At 43.9% G+C, this 23720-nt stretch overlaps 2 protein-coding genes across 6 annotated transcripts in view; both read left to right on the top strand.

The window, feature by feature from the left end:
• Nucleotides 1-16571, top strand: part of frmpd4 (FERM and PDZ domain containing 4) — a 28579-nt gene extending 12008 nt beyond the window's left edge. For 2 of the 5 annotated variants that reach the window (XM_048239905.1, XM_048239906.1), the window contains exons 2-17: nt 1988-2107; nt 5785-5945; nt 6427-6529; nt 7315-7360; nt 8371-8475; nt 8732-8839; nt 9336-9467; nt 9809-9928; nt 10206-10342; nt 10645-10771; nt 11331-11420; nt 11533-11715; nt 11852-11975; nt 12208-13236; nt 13602-14807; nt 15244-16571. In XM_048239905.1, the coding sequence (XP_048095862.1) occupies nt 1988-2107; nt 5785-5945; nt 6427-6529; nt 7315-7360; nt 8371-8475; nt 8732-8839; nt 9336-9467; nt 9809-9928; nt 10206-10342; nt 10645-10771; nt 11331-11420; nt 11533-11715; nt 11852-11975; nt 12208-13236; nt 13602-14807; nt 15244-15248 (3796 nt within the window). In that variant the 3' untranslated portion in view covers nt 15249-16571. Of the gene's footprint in view, nt 1-452; nt 680-1987; nt 2108-2447; nt 2757-5784; nt 5946-6426; nt 6530-7314; nt 7361-8370; nt 8476-8731; nt 8840-9335; nt 9468-9808; nt 9929-10205; nt 10343-10644; nt 10772-11330; nt 11421-11532; nt 11716-11851; nt 11976-12207; nt 13237-13601; nt 14808-15243 lie in introns of those variants that run through there. The other 3 variants (XM_048239908.1, XM_048239907.1, XM_048239909.1) reach the window with 3 other exon arrangements.
• A 1425-nt stretch (nt 16572-17996) lies between these two features.
• Nucleotides 17997-21810, top strand: LOC125291630 (toll-like receptor 7). Its single transcript, XM_048238452.1, has 3 exons — nt 17997-18002; nt 18673-19921; nt 20771-21810. The coding sequence occupies exons 1-3, from the start codon at nt 17997-17999 to the stop codon at nt 21808-21810; spliced, it is 2295 nt and encodes a 764-aa protein (XP_048094409.1).
• The last annotated feature ends 1910 nt before the right edge of the window (nt 21811-23720 follow it).

Below are 23720 nucleotides of genomic sequence, written 5' to 3'. Positions count from 1 at the left end.
AGCCTCCAATTTACTCCTGTTTATTTTATCAAGGCATGGCTGATGGGCTTTCTCATTTATCCAACATCATAGGTTTTAATGGTTTGTAATTGGCATGCTACATTTATGATGTCACTAGATGTAGTAGAATTAGCAATTATCCAAGCCTGATCCATAAAATGAAATATTGGAGCTTCTAGCAGGTGGTGTGCTTTATTTATTCATTCTGTTTACTGAATCTTGTGCAATGTTCTGGCTCTTACACATAGCATAAACACAGACAAACACTGATTTTTTATAGAAATGAATCCCCAAATATGATTTTCAGTCCAATTGACACCTTCGAGCATAAACGATGAGGAGTATGACAGTGTGTATGGCCTGCACTCTTGGTCAGCTGTCTATGAACAGTGCACCGTGTGTTAGTCAGGCCCACATGACAGAGGCAGCATCATTTATTGATGGCTGCTGAGGAGGCTCAGTTTCACTGTGAGGCTGTGTCTCCGGGCCCTCTCCTCTGGGCTTTAGTCAAGACCAGCACACCCACCGTCAGGGGCCAAAGAGACATACTGTAACAACGCGTCAAAGATCGACATTCTACAGGCGCCTCTGTTCTGTTTTTACTCTGAGTGGGAATATGGACTTTGAGCAGTGTTTGGGGCATTCATTTCACTTTTCTGAGGGCCCATCAACTGAAACTGTGAGTACAGAGCTCCTCTCATATACTTAACAGATCTTCAGTCTGCCTCAGTCACTCGCTTGTTTGTCTATTCAGAACAATACTGTTTCCACAGAAATACATACATTCTGTACATCATGACTGATTTCACAAACTACATGTCTGTGGCATTAACAAAAGTCTGTTACAAAATTTTACAAAGCTCTGTCACACACTGTTTTATTGCCAACTTACTCATCAACTACAATAGACAAATGACAGACTAATGGATGAACTAGGATCTTGAACTCTCATGTTAATTTTGCCCACAGTGAGAATTCATGCACACATTTCTTGTTGAGCTATGTAATCAGTCACTATCTCTGCATCTCTGGTATACAAACTGTTGTTGTTGTTGTTTTTGTCTTTCTTTTTAAAGTTTTAATGAGACTAATGTAATGAATGCCCAATGGAGGCAACTGGGTCACATCAGCATTGGGCTAAGTGCAGAGAAGCTCAGGCATTTACCTCACAAACTGTGTGCATCACATATGTACTCATATGGACCCTAGTGGACACATAAGCATGACATTATAGCAGAGGATACATAACTATCAGATCTGCTTTGAATAATAGATGCTCAGAGCTTAGTTAGATAGCAGGCATTCCTTTCAAGTGACAAGGCTCCCTTTTAAAAATAGAAGGCAAGAGAAGGAGGAGGAAGGGCTGAGGAAGAGGTGGGGATGGTTAAGCAAGACATGATGAGGAGGCCATTCACACTGACAGAGCCCCACAATTATAGGCAGCCCGCTCTGAAAGAAGCACTTTAACACCTACACTGAAGAAATGGACAGGGCTTCATCAAAGCCAGAAGAGCACCAGTCAGTCCTAATTAATCTGAATCAATCTTTTATCTAGACAAGTGTGTCATGTCTGGAGGCTCACCACAAAATTAATATTCTTCTGTTAGATAGGGGAGGTTAAGGCCTATGGTTATTTTTGTATATCTTTAAACTGCATTTGACATCATCTTGAATAAAGAATATCTGAATTAAAAGTGCCTTCTAGGGAATCTACTAACAACCAATTTCATGGCACTGAGAGCACAAGAGTGAAGCATAACAATTATGGTGGCGTGTCAAGATTGAAAAATTAATTCACTCTGTACCCAGTGATTAAACTCTGATGGCAGACTACTTGTATGACGCTGTATCCACACAAACCATATAACTGCTCTGTGATTATTGCATAACTCTGCAGTTGTAACAGTAGCTGTGACAGAATGCAAGCTTTCTGATGTTGATGTTTGCTGATGAATGTGATGTTGTGGTGTTGTGTTTTTCCCCACAGCAGCCACAGGACCAAGGCGTCAGGCTGGCCACCCCCCTCTGGCAGCTGGAGTCCCTCTCAGGGAGCCCCCAATGGCTGGGACATGGCGTCCAGTAGAGAGGGCAGAGACTGCTTCATCAAGTGAGTAGGCTGTGGATGGGCTCCCGTGCAGATGTTCGGGAGGCTCTTTTTATCCCAACCCGTGATTATCCCAGACACGTTACCCAGCTCTCGCTCCCCTACCCATCAGCCCCAATTCTCCATCTGTGCATCCAGCATACTGATGCTCCCTCTCCTCCCCTCTCACCCTTTCTACTGCTGCTGCTGCTGCTGCTCACTCCGCTCTGTGGCGAGCAGGCAGCCTGTGCTCCGTCTCACACCCTCGCGCTGCCCAAATCTCCCAGGAGGAGCAGGGAGGTATAGCATAGCCAGAGAGCGCTGCTATATAAAACACTCCACCCCGTCCCCCTGAGAGGGCACTGGGGAGCAGGTGCTTTGATCTCACTGAGAGTTCTTAAAGAATGCTGCTCGGGAGATAAGAGGAGGTACTGCTGTGTCACAGCGGTCCGGCTCTAGGAGAGAGAGAGACTGGACACTCTGGGCATCGGGCTGCAGGTAAAGGGAAGTGTTTTTCTTGCCTTCCGTGCAGCACTTCCACTGGATGCTAATGAGGGATCCCAGTGTAACAAGTGTGCCTTCAGGCTGCTTTGGGCAGGGATGCTGCCACTGTAGGAGGATGAGGCTTTTGTAGCTGCTGCGTCTCTTTGCTTTCTTCCCCCAGCAGTTGTGTGTGAGTAGCGCTCATTTTCTCTGATTCTAAAAATATGACTGTCTGCACAGAGGCATCTTTTGTGGCTGTATTCTCTGGCATGCTTTTTCCCACCCCTGCCTCCGAATCCAAAGCTTTGTTGTGTTGCTATGGCAAATCTTGCTGCAGTTGAGCATTCTGCCTTGGTGATAGTGGCTGTGGCAGGAGAGGAGAGGGTTACATTTGAATCGCTCGCATTGGGTTGGAAGTGGGACTCCGCCGCACAGGGGTTGTGGCCTCAGCAGCCACAGCAACCACTTACGTAAGAACTGAACACCACATCTCACAAATGCACAGAGCGCAGAGACAGAAGCTGACTGGTATACAAAGGGCCATATGAGCCGTGCTCACACTGAGGGACCCTGTGCGTGTCTGCTGTACGTGAGGCCACTCCATTCTAGTGACGATACTCCTGGTGTAAAATGCATGAGGGGCTGCCACTCTGAGTTTTAATGTTTAAACTCTGGTGTCAATATTTTATTATGCTGGACCATAAAGAATTGGAGGGCCTTGGCAGAAATACATGACAAACCTCTTACGTGACATTGCATATATAATGCTGGCTACAATAACACAGTTAGAGTGTCTAGGGAGTGCTGAGGTACTGAACAGTCACGTTTAGTTTCAGTTAGTGTGATGTTGGTAGTGTTAGTGTGATGATGGGCCTTCTATTTATTTGCTGTGAAATGTTGGCACAATTGCAGAATTGAGATAGTATTTGTGTGTGTGTGTATGAGAGTGAGAGAGAGAGAGAGAGAGAGAGAGAGAGAGACTGCCACGCTTTAAAATAGTGGGATGCAGATGTGAAGACAAGGTTAAAGTGTGGTTAAGGAAGCCTCAAAAGTGCATGAATTGTGGGAGGCGGAGGGTGTCACAGGAGGCAGCCCACACTTCCACCTGCCAAGCCTTTAGGCTCAACAGCTCAAGGAGAGTGAATTATTCAAATCTGGTGCTATCTCACCTGAGATGCATGCTTTTGACTGCAAGTCAGCCCAGAGACATTCATGGTATATGAAACAGTGGGCTTAATCTCAGGCAGAAATCAGAGACTGAAGAGGATAGGGGTGGCTGAGAAGAGGTGGTTGGATGGCATTCTGAGGACACTTCATTTCTCTATCATACACATGCAGGAAATACCTTGAGGTGCATGCCACTATGCAAATGTTTGTGTTGGAGTAGAGCATCATGTGGACAGAAGCACACTAACCAAGAATGGACTGCCCAGTAGCCTGGTAAACCCGATCCTTTGTGGTAAGAGAAGACACAAGCATGTCCACAAAGGTCCTGCCCCGACATCAGAAAGAGTTACCCTTGAGAGACAGTTTTCGCATTTGTATATTTTTATTGAAAGAACTCTGTGACCAGATGGAATAACAATAATCAACAGCTGTAATGGCGCCGTGGCGGTCATCCCTGCTGGGCACATGGAAAATGATGGTTATCTAATCCTTCATCAGCTCCACAGCGCTTGCATGAGAGGAGAATGACCTCCCCCTGGACTGCTCCTCTCCCGTCCCTTCAGCGGGCTCCCAGTGCCCACGGCACCTACTGGCCGTCTCAAACTCATCTCACACACTAGTGAAGTAGGAGCTCGTGTCCATCAGCCCAATGGACGCCAACACAGGCAGAATGCAGTGAAGCGTCAGATTAGATTGATGTGATATGAAAAGGGAGCTATAGGGTGATTATTGGCCCACATATTGATTGATATGGGGACGTGTCATGTGATCGGCCAAATCAATGAGAAAACGGCAGATGCTACAGATGGGACGGTTTGAGGCTTGAGTAACAGATAACAATTCACTCATCTGCACTTCGTCTAACAATGAATGATCCTAAGTTTATCTCTTGTACACCTTTGTAATGTAAAGTTGAATTTGAAAGAGATTTTTGTGGCACGTGCCACATGAATTAACAATGGCTGCTGATTAGATTCCGAGAGCGAAATGTCTTACTGACAAAATGCAGTCTGAAAGGAGAGAACCCCGCTTAAAATGGGGATTCATTACCAGCTAATGGTGATGATTAGGGGCCATTAGCTCCATGGCTGTCATCACATTGGGAGGCTGGCCATGTTTAGCAGGTGGCCATGGCTAGGGAGAAGACAGCACACTTCCTGGATGCAGAGGTCCATATGCTTTCCATCGCACGCAATCTGGTGTGCTTGTCACAACTATTACAGAAAACTTTAAGCAGGATATTACGTGACAGACATAGTAAAGGGTTCCATTTCCAAAACAAGTGTTGTGACTTGTAGTGTCAATAGAGATGCACAACGTGCAACAACTCACTGTGTGTCTAATTAAAATAAGAACAGTGACCCTATGTTTTGATGGAAACACCTTCCTAACACTGTAATGCGACACAGATGTTTGTATGGTAACTTTAACTTCACCCGTTGTCTGCACTAACCCTTGTTCTCCCAGAATGCCTTGAAAGATTAATTGCAGCTCTTTACCATGGAGGAGAGCATGTGTCAGAAGTGATGGTGAATTGCACACTGCCTACCCTGCCCACGGCTTTAATTAGCCAACAATGTGAGCATCGTGGGGAGACGCACGCGGAGCGCCGCTGTAGAAATGAGCATAAAGAACCATAGAGACACTGGAAGGCAAGCAGAGGAAGCAGGAATGGAACACTGGTATAGCATATCGACCACAGAGCTCTTCTGTGGTCCACGCTGAAAAGCCCTGGTGGAGGAAATACTGTAACAGGCAACAATTAACTAGTGTCAGGTCACCATGCTGTCCAGGCTTATGGCAGCAAAATATTTCTATAATAACTGAAGAAGGCAGTATACATGATAGTGATTTAATTCAAGGCTGAAGACGAATTAGGTTGGCTTTCTGAAAGAAATGACCGTAGCTCAATCTCTGATGGAAAAAAATATACAAATGTTAATGGTCATTTGCCAATTTGTCTGTTTTCTGGGGTCCTTGGGGTCATACAGTACATGTATATTTGTGCGTCCAACAAACAAGGAGTGTGGCTGTCCCCTCCTCCCTTGCAGTCACGTTTCCCAGAGCAGTTCACTGGAGGAGGTCCGTCTGGACGGGGAGAAAGTCGCTCCTCCAGCCCCGCGGAAGGTGGAGATGAGACGGGACCCTGTGCTGGGATTTGGCTTTGTGGCAGGAAGTGAGAAGCCTGTAGTAGTCCGCTCTGTCACCCCAGGTAACATGACCCGTACAGCTCGAGGACTATATGCTGACATGCTTGATGTACTAATATGAAGGCCTTGTATGGTGTGATATATCTGAAGTATTGTATGCTAGGATATTTGTTATGCTTTCCTTGACATGAAGGAACTATAAGTTTTAGTTCATGCAAAGCGTGCAGCAGTTTACAGTGATGTATCTTAAGTGCACCGTTCTTGTGAAAGTGATGTGAAAATGCCACTGAATTGGGGTATTATCAAAAGTGGCAAGCATTTACTCAAATGACCAGAGATGGTGTTCTTTTGTAATTGCCAGAACAAACTCAGAATACCAATACCTAAATATTCTTTAATATGGTAGATCCTCTGCTAAAATACACTTCATTCAGTGAGTGCATTTCGCATTCATGAATTTAAAATGGTTTGTGATTTCAATCTAGTATACATGAGGGCTTTCACAACACACGCGACACACTCTCAACTGTGCTTCCTGTGCAGGGGGTCCTTCAGAGGGCAAGCTCATCCCCGGGGACGAAATCGTCATGATAAACGATGAGGCCGTCAGTGCAGCACCCAGAGAGAGGGTCATCGACCTGGTCAGGTAACATCCAGCTCCCATTCATCCACTGTGGAGTGCATGAAGTGACCCTGCTGTCAGGGCCATCCTAACAGCCAGCAGCTGGCACTCTAGCTACCTCCACTCCAAACAGAGAATGTCATTTTCCCTCCTGCCATTTCATCGGTTAAAGTTAGCAGAGGATCAATGATTGATACGCACCTGTGCCTGTGACAGTAGAGTCCTCAGGTGACCTGCGGCAGACACTGATGGCAGTCTGTCACGACTGCCTCGACCCTGAGTGCATTCAGCCATGACAGCAGGATGCTGTTGGTTTAAAGTGGCTGTTCCCAGGAGTGATGACCTCTCACTACTTCTGTTCTCTCACCAACATGTACAGTGTTCTGCAGCAGGACTTTTATGGGAAATTGTTATGCATAAGTTGATCGGTCCTCTGGAGAAACACAACCATTAATCTGAAATATTTTATGAAAAAGTCTGTTTTTAAGAAGTTTTTGTGAGTTGTGAAATAAATATTATATATTAATGTATATTGTAATGTAATATATTACACAAATCTCTATTGACAACATATAGTGGAATGCTTCTTACATTGTAACTCAGACCCATATACTGTATACAGTAACTCGTGTTGGTAAAAACAAGAAGCATTCATGCATTTTTCATAACCTAACATCACTTTTTAATAGCATCTGTTATGTAAAGATAGAACCACCTTAACCGTATGTAGAAATGGTGGTAATGTGCCATCTTTTATTCAGAGGATGTTGGGATCTGTATTCCCTTCTCACGTGTGTTCCCTCCTGCAGAAGCTGCAAAGAGTCTATCGTGCTGACTGTGGTGCAGCCATACCCAGTAAGTACCTCCATCCATTTCACTCCCATTTCTAATCAAGGGCCATTGGATGATGCAACGGTGCCTTTCTTTTGTGATGTCCCCTGCACTGTCTCCCTCACTGAAATAGTGACAGTAGAAAAAAAGAAAACTTTTCAGCTCACTAATTGGGGGTGCAAATAGTTTCCGGCTGTTAGGATGCTGAAGCGTTTCACACTTGGCTGACTTCAAAGGTCTTTAATCCAAACACTGGGAGCTCCCTCCAAACACACACTTGTGGGGTAAAGAGTGAGTTAAGGAAGTAAAGAGACCTTGGCTGAACCTCCCTCCTCAGTATTCACATCAGAGGACACCACCACTGTGGACAAGACACACATGATGGGTTAGACTGGGCTGGAGGGATGGTGTAAATGGACAAAGCTCAAAATAATATTTACACTTTGAAATATGGGGCCATTGAATGCCAACAGTTCTTAGTTTTATTATAATTATAAGTTATAATTATACGGTGTTTGTCCATTTTGAAAACTCCTTAGTGCTTGGCCATACATTTGATCAGAGATCAACAGAAACGTCTTATGTTAGTGATGAATAATCTTTGCTCTGGCTGCTGTGAATCTTTTTTTTTCTTTTGAACTCCTCTGTTTAAATGATGCATCAGAAGAACAGAAGATAAGAAACGCTCCCTTTAGAGAGGAGAGGAGCTTGATCATCCCACTGGATGGCAAAAGAACAAGAATAAGAGCTTTTATAATGTAAACTGTGAGCGCTCCTCTCTCTGTGCCACAGCGTGACAGCGGTGGTTACCAGCAGGACTACCATTGTGCTAAGACACAGAAAGTATTCAGATCTCATTAATGTTACAATAAGGAAGAGTTGGGATTTTACAGGCCGTGACTGATGTAGTGACCACACAAAGGAAAGGTTGGGATTTTACAGGCTGTGACTGATGTAGTGACCACACAAAGGAAAGGTTAGGATTTTGGCAAAGGCTGGACACATGTGAGGATGACTCTCTGTGCCCTTTTCAGTCACCCAAGTCTGCGTTCATCAGTGCAGCCAAAAAAGCCAAGTTGAAGTCCAACCCGGTGAAAGTCCGCTTCGCAGAGGAGGTCATTATAAATGGCCAGGTCCCAGTAAGTAATGAATGACCTCTTTGAATCATCACTATTCATTCATGTGCATGAAATTGAGGGGAATTTACTTATTTTAACAACGGAAATAATAAAATGTATTAATTATGGCACTCTTGCTGTTCATTTGAAGCCTTGTAATATTTCAGATATTAAGTAAATTGTGAATGCATTTTGTCAGCAGAACTTCAGTGGCCTTCCTTTAGCATTTTACTGTGAAATATATGGGTAATGTTGTTGTATCCTCGTGTCATTTCAGGAATCAGTGAAGGATAACTCTCTTCTCTTTATGCCAAACGTTCTGAAAGTGTACCTTGAAAATGGACAGACGAAATCATTCAAATTTGACAGCAACACCTCTATTAAGGTACTGTCCCTACATACAAGAGGGATATGTTTTCTGTTTAAATCAGAAATAATCAGTGTGTCAGTAATCAGTCTACTCACTGTCACAGACATGGACATGTATGTCCAGAATGTTAGATGAATTCCATGAGCTGCAGTGATACCTTCAATGGGCGTTTGCTTTAAGAGCTGAAGTTAAGATGAGAAAAAACACAGCTTGGAAACTATATTTCTCTGTCTAAAATATATTAAATAACAAACCTTTTGGAAAATGTATATAATAACAAACACAACAAAACAAAAAGACAACAACAACAACAAAAAGAATCACCTGGAGATATGAAAAAATTGCACGGCACATAGAAGTAAAAACATGGCTCTGTGTCAATCCACAGCATCACTGAGCCCCATGTTATTTTGTCTTTCTCTCTTGTTTACTGCTCGGTCTTCCTTTGTGCTCCTGTTAATAATGCATGTGTGTGTGTGTGTGTGTGTGTGTGTGTGTGTGTGTCTGGCAGGACGTCATCATGACCCTGCAGGAGAAGCTGTCCATTAAGAGCATTGAGCATTTCTCTCTAGTGCTGGAGCAGAGGGCAGAGGGCTCCTGCAGCAAGCTCACCCTCCTGCATGAGCAGGAAATGCTAACTCAGGTGAGCACGGCTAGCTCCATTAGAGACAGAGCCAAAGCGGCGCGCGCGTGCTCTCCTACCCCACCTGGCCAGCGCCCTCACATTACAGGCCTCATGCCTGAATAGGACCTGCGTGATGAAAATGCACCCAGTTACAGAGCCATCATGTTCAAATTAGAATTTCCAATCACTTTAGAGTTTCCACGTGAGAAGTATTTATATATATATATTTAATGATTGGTGCTCTGCAGCAGATTACATGTCTTGGTGAGTAGTAGTCAGTAGATTTAGTGGAAGTGCAGCAGCCATTCATGTGCTGGATGTCATTGCCATGATTAATCCCCATGTTGTTGTCCACCTAGGTGACACAGAGGCCAGGGGCACACAAGATGAAATGCTTTTTCCGCCTCAGCTTTGTTCCAAAGGATCCCGTCGACCTGCTCCGAAGAGATGCGGTGGCATTCGAATACCTCTACGTCCAGGTCAGTCTCTTCACTCACAGACAAAGGAAATAGCCTTTGCCCCATACAAACAAATAAAACAAATACCCTCAGGCTACACAAGATCAATAATTCTGTTTTCAACACAATTGTGTGCCATATGGAGGTCATTACCCCAGTCGTCACCACTGACCACTGCCCTTGCAAATTGAAGGTAGCAGAGTGTGGGCATTGAGGAGTGCTGGGGCATGAGTGCCTGTGTGACTTCATCTGCACCTGCCCCCTCTCTCTCCCCTCCCCTCCCCTCCCCACGCTCCAGAGCTGTAATGATGTGATTCTGGAGCGCTTCGGCTCGGAACTGAAATATGACACCGCCCTCCGCCTGGCCGCCCTGCAGATGTACATCCTGACTGTCAACACCAAACAGACCCAGAAGGTCTCCCTCAAGTACATTGAGTGAGTTTAACCCTGAGTGGGGTAAAAATATACCCTACCACGCATCCTTTCCCCCCTTCACAAAAACAAAAACTCTGACAGCTCTCAATGCAGATTATCTGCGAGGGATTATCTAGATTCTATTTGCTGCCATTCTCCATTGCCAAGTATTTATCTATGTGCTATACTGCAAATGCACAGGATAATCCAGTCAATGTGTTCAGCAAAATAGAGACGCCACATGTTTATGGATGAGGGATCCATGGTTAAAAGCCGGCATTTTGAATCAGAAATCACTTTTGCTTTTTTTTCGCGCTTCACAGGAAGGAGTGGGGCTTGGCTCTCTTCCTGCCCCCGGCAGTACTGTCCAGCATGAAAGAGAAGAACATCAAAAAAGCCCTTACACACATTCTTAAAACAAACCAGAACCTGGTGCCCCCTGGCAAAAAGGTACTCTCTCTCCCCTTTTCCTCCTCTCCTCTCTCTTCCTCCCTCATTCATGCTCAGTGCTCAGTCCTTTTGTGAGCCATCTCCCTTTGGTAGACAGATTGGGAAACCAGGGAGAAATTGTGCATAAATAACAGCTAACTCAATTCTGGATTTCGATAACCACTTGTGAATATACAAAACAGCTGTTTGTCTAACTGGTAAACATATAAATTGTAAACTGTCTTGCTATTCTCTATGATAACGGCATGTAAATAAGATCATGTGTTATTAAATCAGGATAATTCCCCAGTGCATTAGCCTGAAGGCCTGAAAAGTAACAAAATGCGCTTAGGAAATGATGATTAGAATAGAAAAACTGGACCGATCATCATTTGCCAGCCAGCAGTGGTAAACTGGTTTTAGATTAATGCCGTATTTCTGTTTTTGGCAATGAAGCTGCCCAGTGGCATTAGTCAGCCAAACGTGACAAAGCATATGGCCAAATGCTGACCCCTGGTGGTTATGAAAAATAAAACATGTTCTACCATCTCAGTGGAATTAACTCAATGTTGTTTTGCAGCTGACTGCCTTGCAGGCAAAGGTTTACTACCTGAAATATCTCAGTGAATTGCGACTGTATGGTGGCCGTGTTTTCAAATCCACTTTGCTGGTAAATTAACAGCTACTTACATTTATTATACTGAATCTCATAATGATAATGATGAATGACAAAGATGTAATGACACAGAAAATAAGTCTAATCTCTTCTGTAATACTGCTAGCAAGGTGAGAAGCACACTGAGGTGACTCTACTGGTAGGGCCAAGATATGGCATCAGTCACGTCATTAACACAAAGACCAACCTGGTGGCCCTCCTGGCAGACTTCAGCCATGTCAACCGCATTGAGATGTACACCGAGGATGAGAAGAATGTCCGAGTGGAGCTGCATGTCTTAGATGTAAAGGTGAGATGGCTGCTGTGGCTCTAAATCTTTCTAGTGTTCCCTTGCCTTTTCAATGGTGTATGCTATGCATTACATGCCAGTGTTGTTTAGCTGATGTTAGCAACTGCTGTTTCATTATGATATTTTTTCTTCACAGCCCATCACTCTGTTAATGGAGTCCACTGACGCCATGAATCTGGCATGCTTGACCGCTGGCTATTACAGGTTATTGGTGGATTCTCGCAGGTCCATCTTCAATATGGCAAACAGCAACACAGGAGGTAAATGCTGGGTCTAATACATTAACATAATGTGACACAAAATATTTTTAGCACAGCCAATACATACATTTCATTCACATGAGTTATTGGGACATCACATGTTTTACTACAATTTCTGAGAAGTGGAGTCAGGCTGAAAATAGATGGTCACCTCAAACTGCCTCAAAACTGGTCCAAATCTGATTAATGTGTAAGCCAAACCTCAAATCTGCTTGTTGTGTTTCCTTATCAGGACATGACTCAAGGGGGAAGCACACCTATCAAGCCATAGAGTGGAACTACAGCGCCCCCTGTGGAGCCTATGAGGAGCACAATCACCAGGCGTACACAAGAGAACTGCCCAACAAAGAGCCCAACTACTCAGACTATGGCCGGCGGGACGGCGACGGCGCTCCCCTCTACATCACAGAGGTGCAGCATCCCCAGCACACTGGCCTCATGGGGGACAGGTCAGAGCAGGTCAGCCGAGGCACACACGCCCAGCCTTACCTGTGTGTGCCTCGGGCCAAACCCCACGACTCCCCCCGCAGCGCCAAGGTGTCCTTCATCTTCGGAGACCCTCCTCTGGACCGCGTGAACCCGCAGAACCTTGGCTACCAGCGCTTGATGGACGACAGCCACGAGGTGTTGGACAAGCACAGGCACTTGTACATGCAGCACGTGGACGACTACAAGACCCTGGACCCTGTGCTGGACGGGGACAGCTTCCAGTACCCGGCGCACCCGGTCTACAGCGACGCCAAGATCTTCGGCAACACCGAGGGCATCGAGGAGCCCCTGCTGCACGACATCTGCTACGCGGAGACGACGGATGACGCCGAGGACGAGGACGAGATCAGCTGCGAGGAGGACATGGTGGTGATGGGAGACTTGCGGGACAAGCAGCCCACCTTCCTCTCACTCTCCGAGTCCAGCGACGACATCATCGACCTGACCTCGCTGCCGCCACCCCCCGAGGGCAACGACGAGGAGGACACCGACGTGCTCCTGCAGTCTCTCAACCTGGCCATCGCCGCGCCGCCGCCCGGCTTCAGGGACAGCTCCGACGAGGACGAGCACCACGGCCTGCCGGCCGCCGGCAGACAGTCCGGTCACGTCCGGCGCAATGACATTCCCGTGTCCCTGATCGATGCCATCCCCACACAGAGTGAGGGGGAGTCAGAGGAGGGCCTGGACGATGCTGTGGTCTCCACCCTGCAGGCGCTAGAGGCTCTTGCAGCGTCTGAGGAGCAGTCACACCCTCAGTCGGACAATAGTTCAGGTTCTTACACTATTGTAACATTCATTCATTGACGGCACATCCACGTTCCAGCCATCCATTCTTTTTGTGTTTGTTTATATGCCTCTCTTGCTCTCTTTCTCTGTTGAATACGATCCCATTTTCCTTCATTTTGATTTTGTGTGAGCATTGTTTGTTTATTCACAATTGTGACTCATTTTTCAATGTGAGTTGTCATTTCTTTTCATTCATTTCTTCTGTTTGCTTTATGATTTATGTATCAGGACATTTATTGCATTTCAATTCATAATCCTCAATCATTTTGTACAAATAAACTCTTTTCAAATATCTGTGAGGTGCCTCATAAGTTGTTATTAATAAAATGTTTGTCTTTCTGTGACACACAGGTGTAGAAATATCAAGGGCTTTTAGTCCCGAGTCGTCTTCTGATTCCGGAAATGAAACAAATTCCTCCGAAATGACGGAGAACTCGGAGCTGGCCGCAGCTCAAAAACACTCAGAGAACTCCTTGCGAATGTTTGTTGCTACCGCTGAGGGCTACCAGACACTGGCCGAGGAGAAGACAGACTTCCGCAGGAGCGTGTGTGAGGGCGAGGGCATAGTGTCGGCAAAGTGCAGCCCTCCCAAACCTCAGGAAGAGGACCACCAATCCACGGCTGTGCCTTCCTCGCAGATCCCCCACTCAGATGCCATTGAGATGGAGCCAGAAACCATGGAGACCAAATCTCTCACAGACTACTTCAGCAAAATTCACATGGACACAGTGATGCCCGGCTCCCAGAGACAAAGGAAGCCAAACGAGGTGGAGGGCAGTTTGCCTGACGAGGGCACAGATGACCTGAGACAGATGAAAATGCCCGATCCAAACGGAGAGGACCCGCACCTAGTAGGAAAATACAACAGTTTTAATGCACGTGATTCACACCAGTTTGAAATGGAGAGAATGTCGCTTCCATTTCATGAGAAGACCCAAAGATGGCAACAGATGGCTGAAAATAAAACAGCTGGGCGAACGCCTCCAGAATACACTCACGACTGCAATGCGTTGCCCATGGCTCATGCTGACAAAGCTATGGCCAAGGGAGAGAGACTCGACGAAAACGGTTCTGCCGGACTCTGCAAATACACGCGGTCTCCGGCAAAAGAGCACTACTCCACAGAGCAGCCAAACACACTCCCTGCTAACCAGCAGCAGCAGCTGGGCCAGGCTGGGCCAGCAGAGCCCGACGCCACACGCTTGTACGAGTACCACCTGAGCAAGCGCATGTCGTCGCTCCAGAGCGAGGGCATCCACTCGCTGCAGAGCTCGCAGTGCTCGTCCATCGACGCGGGCTGCAGCACGGGGAGCAGCAGCTGCGTCACGCCCATGGACTCGCCGCTCTGCACCGGGGACGGCGCACACCTGCTGTCCGAGTCCTCTCTCAAGGGCCTGGGCTATGGGGGTCCGGAGGAGAAGGCCTACGCCAAGCCCCCGCATCCCAACATGGACCCGTCCTTGGTCCGCAAGGTCCATGCACAACCTGGCACTGAGCCAGCATTTGGAACCATTCGAGATGGTTGCCATCGCATGCCCAAGATAAGGGAAACCACAGGTACACCTAAAAAGCACTCTCTCTATATGTGATGCATGGTGTATACACCCATATACTGTACAATAGAAGCCGTGAAAAGATACAAGACATGGTGGCAAATACTGTAAAAGCATTTAACAAGATAGAATGCCACAAAATCAGAAAACTATGAGTACACATTAGTGTCTTGAAAAGGTAAAAGACCAAGTGTTTTCCCATGTCATATTTTGTCAATTGAAGCCTAAATCTTAGAAATCTTAGACATTCTTTTTCATGTAAAAAGAGGAACATGTTAGTTTTTAACTGATAAATCAGTAAGAAATCCTACAATATCTAGGTCAGACCAGTGATTAATGGGTAGCCCAACACTATAAGAGTGTTAATTAATATGGCACCTTGACATAATCTACAATCATTTCTGGGTCCTTAACCATTCTCTTTCTCTCTGCCACTCCAGTGTAGCGTGTTCAGAGCTGTAGGGAGCCAGAAGAGGAGACCAAGTCGTCTGGCTCCACTATGTCTACTCTAGTCCCATGCCACCACTGTCTCACAACCGCACACTGTCAAAAAAAGTGCCAAAGCAGGAGAGTGTGGAGGCTCTGAAACTAAATTTCCCATTTGATGTTTTCCGTCAAGCCTCTTTCCTCTCCCCTCGTCCCCTGGCACAGGCGGCCACTGGGGCCTTTATCAGGTTGGACACACAGGACAAAACAGAACGACTGGCTCAGGGAGTGTTACTTTGGGGAAACCAAAAGCAAGAACAGGTAGAGAAGAGGGTTGGATGGCCCCGTCCCAAATGTCTGCAGGCAAGTATTGAAGGGATTCTTCTCCCAGTGGCAGGTGATTCATGCTAACGCCATCAGCAGCATGCCAAGTGGACGTCCCTGCAGGAGGAAGTATCCCCATGTATGTGCTGCCTCATCGGGAGCTGCCAAACCCTGACGCAGGGCCACTGGACGTGCCACGGCCCCGCTTGCTGCTGCCGAAGAGAGACAAAGAGGAGTGTTTCAGCTAATGGGAAGAAATCATGAAGTCTCATGCTGGCCACACACGTTATGAAACAGAGTAGACGCAATCACAGGAACCACGCTGATGAGGAACTGAAAGCCCCCTGCTGCAGCTGGTCCAAGTCAGGCTCTACACCAGAGAGAGAAAACCTCATGGATCCCTCCAGTACAACTAGTGGTAACAGGATGATGTATACGGGTGCTATGCATTTTGAAAGACATAAAAGTGGACTTGATTGCGGTTTGGTGTCCTCTCGACTGTTGCTAGTGTTGTTAGTGACATTATGAGATGTCAGTTGGCCCCTAAAGTATGCAGTTCACCTTAAATTGGGAAGCCTCAGTGGGAAGCAGAACAAGAGGACTAAGGAGTCCTGGTCATGACCTGGCCGTGCTGCTGATGTGTCAAGGAGTAGCATCCCATCCTCCCCTGCGTCACCAACCAAAGCATCAGCGCACTGACACATCATTCCACTGCCGTGTCCACTGTCTGCTCACTGACTCGCTCACTTGAAAGGAACACTCGTCTTTTTAATGATCAATTGCAAAAGCCATACATAAAGACATGGGTTGATCCGGCCCACCCATTGTGAACTGTTATGATTTATCCTTGCCTTGTGTATATTTTGTCTAATATGTAAAATTATAAATTCTATGATAGAGTTTCTAAAAAAAAAAAAATCATCCAGATAAATCCATCCAGATTATTTCAAGTACATGATCTGAAGTATTGCCAACGTCCAATAAGTTTAATGTCCTTGTGGGTTCTCTGGTAGACTTATTTTATCCAACAAAACCAGGGAACCAGCTGTTCTTAATTTAAAACCGACACACTGAAGTGGTATTGAGGATTATTTTCTCATAGTAAACAGACTGAACACAAACAAAACACTAAACACATTCACATCACATCACATGTTCACATCTAACATATTTTTTGGCATTTATGCCAAAGTCTACAATGCATTTATTATGAATTCATTGCATATAATGATATTTCTTTTTGTGCTTAACCAGTATTATTAAAGTAAGAAGTAATTTAAGCACTATCTCTTTGTTCTCTTCCTTTGCATCACATAAAACACATTACACAAGGGGAAAAAACATTCACAATGACAAGAAAAAGAAGAATGATACAATGTGTAATGTAATCTGTCTGGCTAACAATGCAAGAGACCATGCACGTTACAATATGCAAGATACAATTACACAACTGACATTTCAATATAGGACATGCTGCTAATCAAACAATCATCTGGAGATCTCAGATTATCTGTATAAAATAGGCTGGATAACCAGTGTTTGCTAAATGATTCACTAAAGCACCTAACCTCACTATGGTTCCAAAACAATTTCTACCATGCCAACTGTGGGTCATGTGTGTTGTCACGGTGTGGAACCCTCACACGTGTTCCAGCTTTGGAACTTCCTCTGTAATGTAGTTTCACTCTCACTTACTGAAAACTAAAACATCCCTGTGGGGGTCAGTTGTGGTGTACAAAGTTGTATTGTTGGTCAACAATACAGTTGTGGTGTACAAACGAAAACAGTCCTGTGGGGGTCAGTTGTGGTGTGCAAACTAAAACAGCCCTGTGGGAGTCAGTTGTGGTGTGCCAGACTTGTTGAATTAGTTGACAAATATTAAAACAATGACAATGAGTGATTCCTATGCTTTATTTGTATGGAAATGAAAAAAATAATCTCAGCTGTAATAAACTAAAAATTATTGTGTAGAAATGTATTCACGATCCTAACTATCAAGTCCAATTGCAGAGAAATTATAATCTAACTGTACTGCATGAAAACTTGAACAGTGTTAATTTTTCTTGATGTATTGTCATTTATAACAGGTAACTCTCGTAGAGATTTGGATATTAAGCGAAACCTGGGTATGTTGCACATGACATATTGGTTCTCTCTTGGGAACTCAGACAGGAATTCTTTAGTCATTGAGGTCCCACCTGAGCCTGAGGTTTGTAGGGTCTGAACTGTTTGATAATGGGGAAGTTTCAGAGGCTAAATATACAACTTTCACTTGCAATGTGGTACAGAGGTGTGTGGTGAGTACTGTACATCTGACATGCAAGAAAGGACGCTTGACAACATGTTCTTATGATCACACTGCCTCCCTGCATCACTGTGAAGATTTGTACCTTGTGTCTGAAGACTCATATCTACTGTACGATAGTTCTGCTTCCAAACAGAGATGGTGGTGAGTAACTTTGCTAAAACAAAGCTTCATGAAATAGGTTGGAAGGTTGGAAGATATATTATTCTGATAACCAGAGCTAATTGGTTTGCTTACCCAATGTTGGCACAATGCGAAAATGCGCAATCTGAAACTATTATGCAATTTACCATCTTAACTGTTTGTTATAGGATGCTCTTGATGTTAAAGGGGCAATTGCTGTCTGACATCCTTTATGGATTTCTAGGCAAATAAAGAGTATCTAGGTGTTTTTGATATTACCATAATTTCCCACCTATTAATCACAGCATATACATTGATTTTGCAAAATGTCTTCAGCTATGAGGTTAATACACTGGGGCAGTTAATATGGTATTGATATGGTTTTGTTTCTTTTATAAAACACTGTCCTGCGGCTTATACACAATGCGGCTAATACACAGGAAATTGCTGTATACCAAATCAGTTATTTCCTCACAATCTGTTGCTATTCTGAGGTATTTTTTTTAATGTTTAAAACAAAAAATGCACACAGCCCCCTTTAAAAAGGCTGTTTTGGTGTTGACTATTTTGGTAAAGTCAACTCCACTATGCAGGTCATATTATACATGTTCTTATTGATGTATATGCATTCTTTTTGATGAGATGCTGTATTTTCTTGATCACATTCACACAGGTTTCTCTTTTCTCTCAGGTAAAAGCCATCGGCTGTGCTCTGGTCCTCTTGCCTGTTATGGTGGCGGCTGTCTGGTACCCTAAAAGTTTGCCATGTGAGGTCAGTGTGGTAAGCAATGGCACTGAAGTCAGTGTCAACTGCACTCAGGTGGGGCTTGAATACATTCCATTTGGCATCCCAAAGAATACAACCAACTTGACTCTCACCATTAATCGTATCCCTCATATTAACATAAGCTCCTTTGTGGGACTGGAGAACCTCACAGAGATTGACATGCGTTGCAACTGTGTCCCAGTGAAAGTAGGCCCAAAGGACCATGTGTGCAACCAGAGGGTGACCATTGAAAGTGGAAGCTTTCGACGCTTGAAGAACTTAAAATCTCTCTATTTGGATGGAAACCAGCTAACCAGTATTCCCAAGCACCTCCCTAAAGGCCTTGTCCTGCTAAGTTTAGAGGTAAATAATATCGCCTCAATCTCAAAAGAAAACTTGACGGAACTTAGACATATAGAGACACTCTATTTGGGCCAGAATTGTTACTTTCGAAATCCCTGCAATGAATCGTATAAGGTTGATGACGATGCCTTTTTGCAGATGGAGAGGATGACTTTGCTATCACTAAAAGCAAATAATTTATCCACCATACCCCAGAGACTGCCGTCCAGTCTTAAGGAACTTTATCTCTACAACAACAACATTCACAAGATAACTGAGGAAGACTTCCAGAATTTGACCAATCTGGAGACCCTTGACCTTAGTGGGAACTGTCCAAGGTGTTACAATGCCCCCTATCCCTGTGAACCCTGTCCCAATAATGCCCCTCTGCAGATAGATTACAAAGCCTTCAAGAACCTAAATAAGCTACAGATCTTGCGCCTTCACAGTAATTCTCTCACCAAGGTTCACCCACAGTGGTTTCAGGGCTGCAGCAACCTTAAAGTACTGGACCTCTCAAGCAACTATTTGGCACAAGAAATATCAGTCACTCGTTTTCCAACTTCATTACCCAAACTTGAGGAGTTGGATCTGTCTTTTAATTATGAGTTACAGAAGTATCCAGCTTCCCTAAACCTCAATGAATCATTCTCAGGACTAAAATCCCTTCAGATCCTCAGAATCAGGGGTTTAGTGTTCCAACAGCTAACAGAAAAGGACATTAATCCACTAGTCTCCCTAGAAAACCTTAGGATGATTGATCTTGGCTTCAATTTCATTAAAATCACTGACCTTAGTATTCTAGCTAAGCTTAAACATGTTAATATCATAAATTTGTCTGAAAACAAAATCTCAACACCTACTGAAAATGCTATTTTACCTGATGGCTATGTTGGACATTCTTTGTACAGCAACCCTACGTTGCACAATGCTCAGTATTATAACAGGGAAGTGAGGGAGATTCACTATTTTAGGTATGATGAATTTGCACGCAGCTGCAAGCATAAGGATAAGGAACTGGGAGTGGTGAGCCCCCTCAACACTGAATGCACTCAACGTGGAAAGACCTTGGATATCAGCAGGAACAACATATTTTTTCTTCACTCAGGATTTTTGAACCTTCATCTGCTCAAATGTCTCAATCTCTCAGGTAATGCCATGAGTCAAAGTTTAAATGGATCTGAGTTTAAAAACCTTGAAAACCTTGAATACCTTGACTTTTCATCCAACCGTCTGGATACAATGTATTCATCCGCTTTTTCAGAGCTGACCAAGCTGGTTGTTCTTGACATCAGCTACAACAACCACTACTTTGAAGCCGAGGGTTTAACACATATGCTCAATTTCACAAAGAACCTGTCACACTTGCAAAAATTGCTAATGAATTACAATCAGATTTCAACATCCACCAACACTGAAATGGAAAGCTTTTCCCTTGAGCACTTGGAGTTTAAAGGAAATCGCCTTGATATGCTCTGGAGAGATGGGGATACCAGATACATAAATTACTTCAGTAAACTACTCAATTTGAAGAAGCTTTACATATCTGAGAATAATCTCAACTTCATCCCCGAAGATGTTTTGTCAGATCTACCAGAGAAACTTACTGAACTGCACATAAACAAAAACAAACTAACAACTTTTCCCTGGGATAAACTGGCAGATCTTAAACAGTTAGAACTATTAGACCTCAGTGAAAACCTTTTAACTGAGGTCCCAAAGACACTTTCCAATCATGTCTCTCTGAAAGAGTTAATCCTGTGCAAGAATCACATTTCAGAAATTACCCCACTGTTTTTGGCAAATATAACCACGCTCAGAGTGCTTGACCTAAGTTATAATGAAATCCAGCATATTGACCAGTCTAGCTTTCCAGAGGATGCTATTAAGAAGCTTGATACTTTATATCTAAACAATAACAAATTCCTCTGCACCTGCCGTGCCATTTGGTTTGTCATGTGGCTCAACCGCACTTCCGTTCACATACCAAAGCTGGCCACAGATGTCAAATGCGCCGCTCCAGGTGAACAAGAAGGCAAAATGGTGATCTCTCTGTACCTCCCAGCCTGTCAGGAGAACTCCCTCTCCATCATTCTCTACATCCTCTTGAACTCGCTGACCCTGTGCTTTATTGCACTCTCGATCTCCAGTCATCTCTTCCTTTGGGATGTTTGGTATATCTACCATTTTGTATCAGCCAAGTTGAAAGGTTACAAGCGCATGGATTCAGACAGCACCTTCTACGATGCTTTCATTGTCTATGACAGGAAGGACAGTGCAGTGTGTGAATGGGTAATGCAGGAGTTGCGTGTTCACCTGGAAGAGCAGGGGGATCCGGCCCTGCAGCTGTGCCTGGAGGAGCGAGACTGGATCCCAGGGTGGCCCCTCATTGACAACATCTCCCAGAGCATCCAGCAGAGCAGGCGGACAGTGTTCATTCTCACCAACAGCTACATGAAGAGCGGTGACTTCAAAACAGCCTTTTACCTGGCTCATCAAAGGCTCATGGATGAGAAAAATGATGTCATTGTTTTAATTTTCCTGGAAAAGATTCCCTGTAACTCCAAATACCTTCGACTTAGAAGAAGGCTGTATAAGAGGTCAGTGTTGGAATGGCCACAAAATCCACAAGCACAACAGTACTTCTGGCACTGTCTTAGAAGTGTCATGGTTACTGACAGTCAAAAACATTACAGCACACTTTTCCAGGAAATCCTTTAATTCATGTTTGACTTGACATGTAGTCAAGAACAACTATATGTGCTGTATTGTATTATATTTGTATATAGTATATATCACTTACGTATTTCATCACAGAAAATATTAAGATGAATGTAATTATATTTTAAGCATTTCTTGTTTCCTTGTGATAGATAACTCCAATAGGGTAATGGGATAATGAGAGTGCATAGAAGGCCAAGATGCAAGCAATTATTTTAAGGATATGTATTGAAATTGATAATTACTATATAAGCGCTTTTAGAAGGAAAATTGGCATGGCAACTGTTTACAGGGGCGTCATGCAAGGCAAAATTCAGAGGGGGCACAATCAGGCAATTTTTTTTTTTTTTTGGGGGTCCTGTTAGAGGGTGATTTCTCCCAGGAGATTTTGAAATTCTGGCTGCTAAACATACCATTTCAATGCAGTTTGGGAGGGACAGAAATACCTTAACAGAGCAGCAACCATCCTCTATCTGAGGACTAAGCTAAAGTATCTATTTTGTAAGTTAATGTAAAACACATAGGTTGGTGAAAGAACTGGAAGCTCAAATTCAGCTCATTAAAGCATGTTTAGACACACACATTTACACTTAGGCCTGCTACACATGATTTTATTCATTCATTCATCATTGCAGTTGTTATGATTTGATTGATATGTGACCTAAGAACAATCTTACATTAAAAAAGTTGCTGAGGTCTGACTTTGTGGTGCTCAGAAATTAAATTATTTTAATCTTAATTCATGTGATGAAGGACTTTGAAAGAAGTTAGACAGGTTTCAGTGCTGAGTAAGGTTAACCCTAAATATTTGAATATTTTACTAGTAATATATTTTTTCATGACCATTATGGCAAGCAATAGGCTACCTCATTTGTAAGTTGCTATCTGCAAATCATGAGCAAGTGACCTGATAATATGAGCACGAGAGAGACTATTATACTTTCTTGCCCTCTACATCACGGTCATAGCGATCCTACAGTATACAAAACAACTTTAAGCCTCCTTTTGAACGGGTAGGCTATCCCTTTTCATTACATGGATTAGCAGCCAGATACGTGAAGAGAACAAGTGGAGAAACATCCAACGCAATGCCTTGGTAGGCCTAATGGTATTAGGTTGGATTTTGTAGTCACTGCAAATCTAACACCCTCGTTTATGAAACTGGAAACAATTGAACCAGGAGACTTTGCCAAATATTTGTAATATTTGTAAGAGTAGCCTAGGCTACGTTATACTGACACCATGTAGGCTAACGTTAACGTAATGCTCTGAATTCGCGGCCAACATCAAATCCATAGTTCTAACTATTTGATCATCAAGTCAAAATTTCCTGGTCAACTACAAATAATTCCACTACTTTTTATTGCTTAGCTAGACTACTTACCACTTCAACACCATTGACTGTATCTGTTTAAACTGTAACTGTAACAGTTCAACTGTTCAAACTGTAGCCTAAAGTTAACTGTTAACAGTTCAACACAAGCAAAACATTGCGAGCTCAATGCACGTGTGAGTTGTTACGGGAACATACACAGACACCAATTTTAGGAAAAGGGCTGTTGACTGGTCTTCAGCTATTTTGCTACGGTTTATTACATATCTAGAAGAATACATTTGAGTCGTTATAGGCTCTGGCTTATTATGGAGCATAATAGGAACAAAGTTATGATCCAAAAAATTATCAGGGACGAAAAATCCGAGGGGGCACGTGTCCCCTTAACTTCAATTGGCATGACGCCACTGACTGTTTAAATGCATTTTTCAGGCTGGTTTGTGTTTAAAACTATTGCCAATAAATTTCACCTAAACAACATTTATGTTCTGAAATTGTGGTCTTTGCCATATGCACACATATACTGTAAACTAAAATACACATTAGACATTTATCACAAAAATGAGGTGGCTGATGA

This window comes from Alosa alosa, chromosome 3 (genome assembly GCF_017589495.1).
Source record: "Alosa alosa isolate M-15738 ecotype Scorff River chromosome 3, AALO_Geno_1.1, whole genome shotgun sequence".
NCBI classification, from domain to species: Eukaryota; Metazoa; Chordata; class Actinopteri; order Clupeiformes; family Clupeidae; genus Alosa; species Alosa alosa.
This window is presented reverse-complemented; position numbering and strand designations above follow the sequence as displayed.

What these genes read in the sequence shown, in the direction of transcription:
- LOC125291630 (XM_048238452.1), top strand. An exon ending in TAAACATGTTAATATCATAA is followed by an intron (nt 19,922 to 20,770) that starts ATTTGTCTGAAA and finishes AACAGTTAGAAC; the next exon opens with TATTAGACCTCAGTGAAAAC.